Source organism: Trichinella spiralis (assembly GCF_000181795.1).
Source record: "Trichinella spiralis strain ISS 195 chromosome Unknown Scfld972, whole genome shotgun sequence".
NCBI classification, from domain to species: Eukaryota; Metazoa; Nematoda; class Enoplea; order Trichinellida; family Trichinellidae; genus Trichinella; species Trichinella spiralis.
The window spans coordinates 1-1,125 of NW_003527911.1; the positions used below are offsets into that span (position 1 = coordinate 1).

At 43.2% G+C, this 1,125-nt stretch overlaps 1 protein-coding gene across 1 annotated transcript; it reads left to right on the forward strand.

Moving 5' to 3' along the window:
• Positions 1-127: 127 nt before the first annotated feature.
• Positions 128-823, forward strand: Tsp_14397 (hypothetical protein). The gene is made up of 2 exons (XM_003370305.1): positions 128-220; positions 488-823. The coding sequence occupies exons 1-2, from the start codon at positions 128-130 to the stop codon at positions 821-823; spliced, it is 429 nt and encodes a 142-aa protein (XP_003370353.1).
• Positions 824-1,125: the final 302 nt, after the last annotated feature.

A 1,125-nucleotide genomic window follows, 5' to 3' on the forward strand; every position in this document is an offset into this window, starting at 1 on the left:
GAGTGTAATGTATCACAGCAACACCCCAGAAAGATTCTTCCTCTGGCCTACGCTCTCTTCCATCGTCGGCGCCTCCTCTGTCGTATCCGTAGTCTTCAGAGCCATGTTTTGACGATTTTTTTGTCAAATGCGCGAGTTGAATACTCGTCGAAGCTCTGTTTTCGTCATGGCGACCCTCTTCAAAATGGCACACCCATCCGCTTCTTTCACCCACACTGCCGTTCACTAATTTCTATAGATTCGGCAGGAGTGTTCTAACATTTCAAAAGCCAAGCTTGACGTGCTGCAGTCACCTTTTCAGCACACCACATTATACTGCAGAAAGTATTCAATTTTGATTTACACGTACAGTTTATCTCACATCTCACAAAGTACACATATTTCACTTCATGTGGCGCTCTTTTTGTGATTTCTACCTGTTTTTATACTTTCTGTATCGTCATTTTTACCCCGGAGCCACACTTCTAAATTTAACGTGCATTTCAAGATTTTCAGTCGTTCAGGCTCCAGAGTGCACGTGGCGATCGTCTTCTATCGGCAATTTCGAAATATCTTCCATCCACACGTTTTCATGCTGGTGGAATATGTGTTTGTGGGTGAAACACCAAGCCACCTCGTAACTCCCATTTTACTTTACTCCCAAACTAGCGTATGGGATGACTCGAACAGCCAGAATGACTTCTTCCGCAAGATGACGATGCTGCTTGTTTCACTGGCTGGCTTCAAACGTGAGACCGCTTCAGCGGCTCATACTATGTTCCTTCGACACGGTTTAAACAACTCATTCGTCCTGAACAACTTCGATTCAGAAATTGTATTCTGATTTCGCATTTCGTTCATGGCGAATGTGTTGCTCGCTAGCATTCGTGGAAGTAACGTTGAAACAAGTGCAACATGCGACACAACAAACGGAAAGCAGTCGTCACTATACAACCATTTTCCATTTCCTCACGACATAAAAACGTTATTGCTTTACCGGCAATCAATGACATCATCCCTTCATTTGAAACTAATACGTTGTCGATAGGATTTTTTTCATGTTTATAACGGTTGATCTTTGTTGCACTGACAAAAACCACTTTACCTGCGCTTCCTCCACCCAAAACGAATACCACGAAATGGATT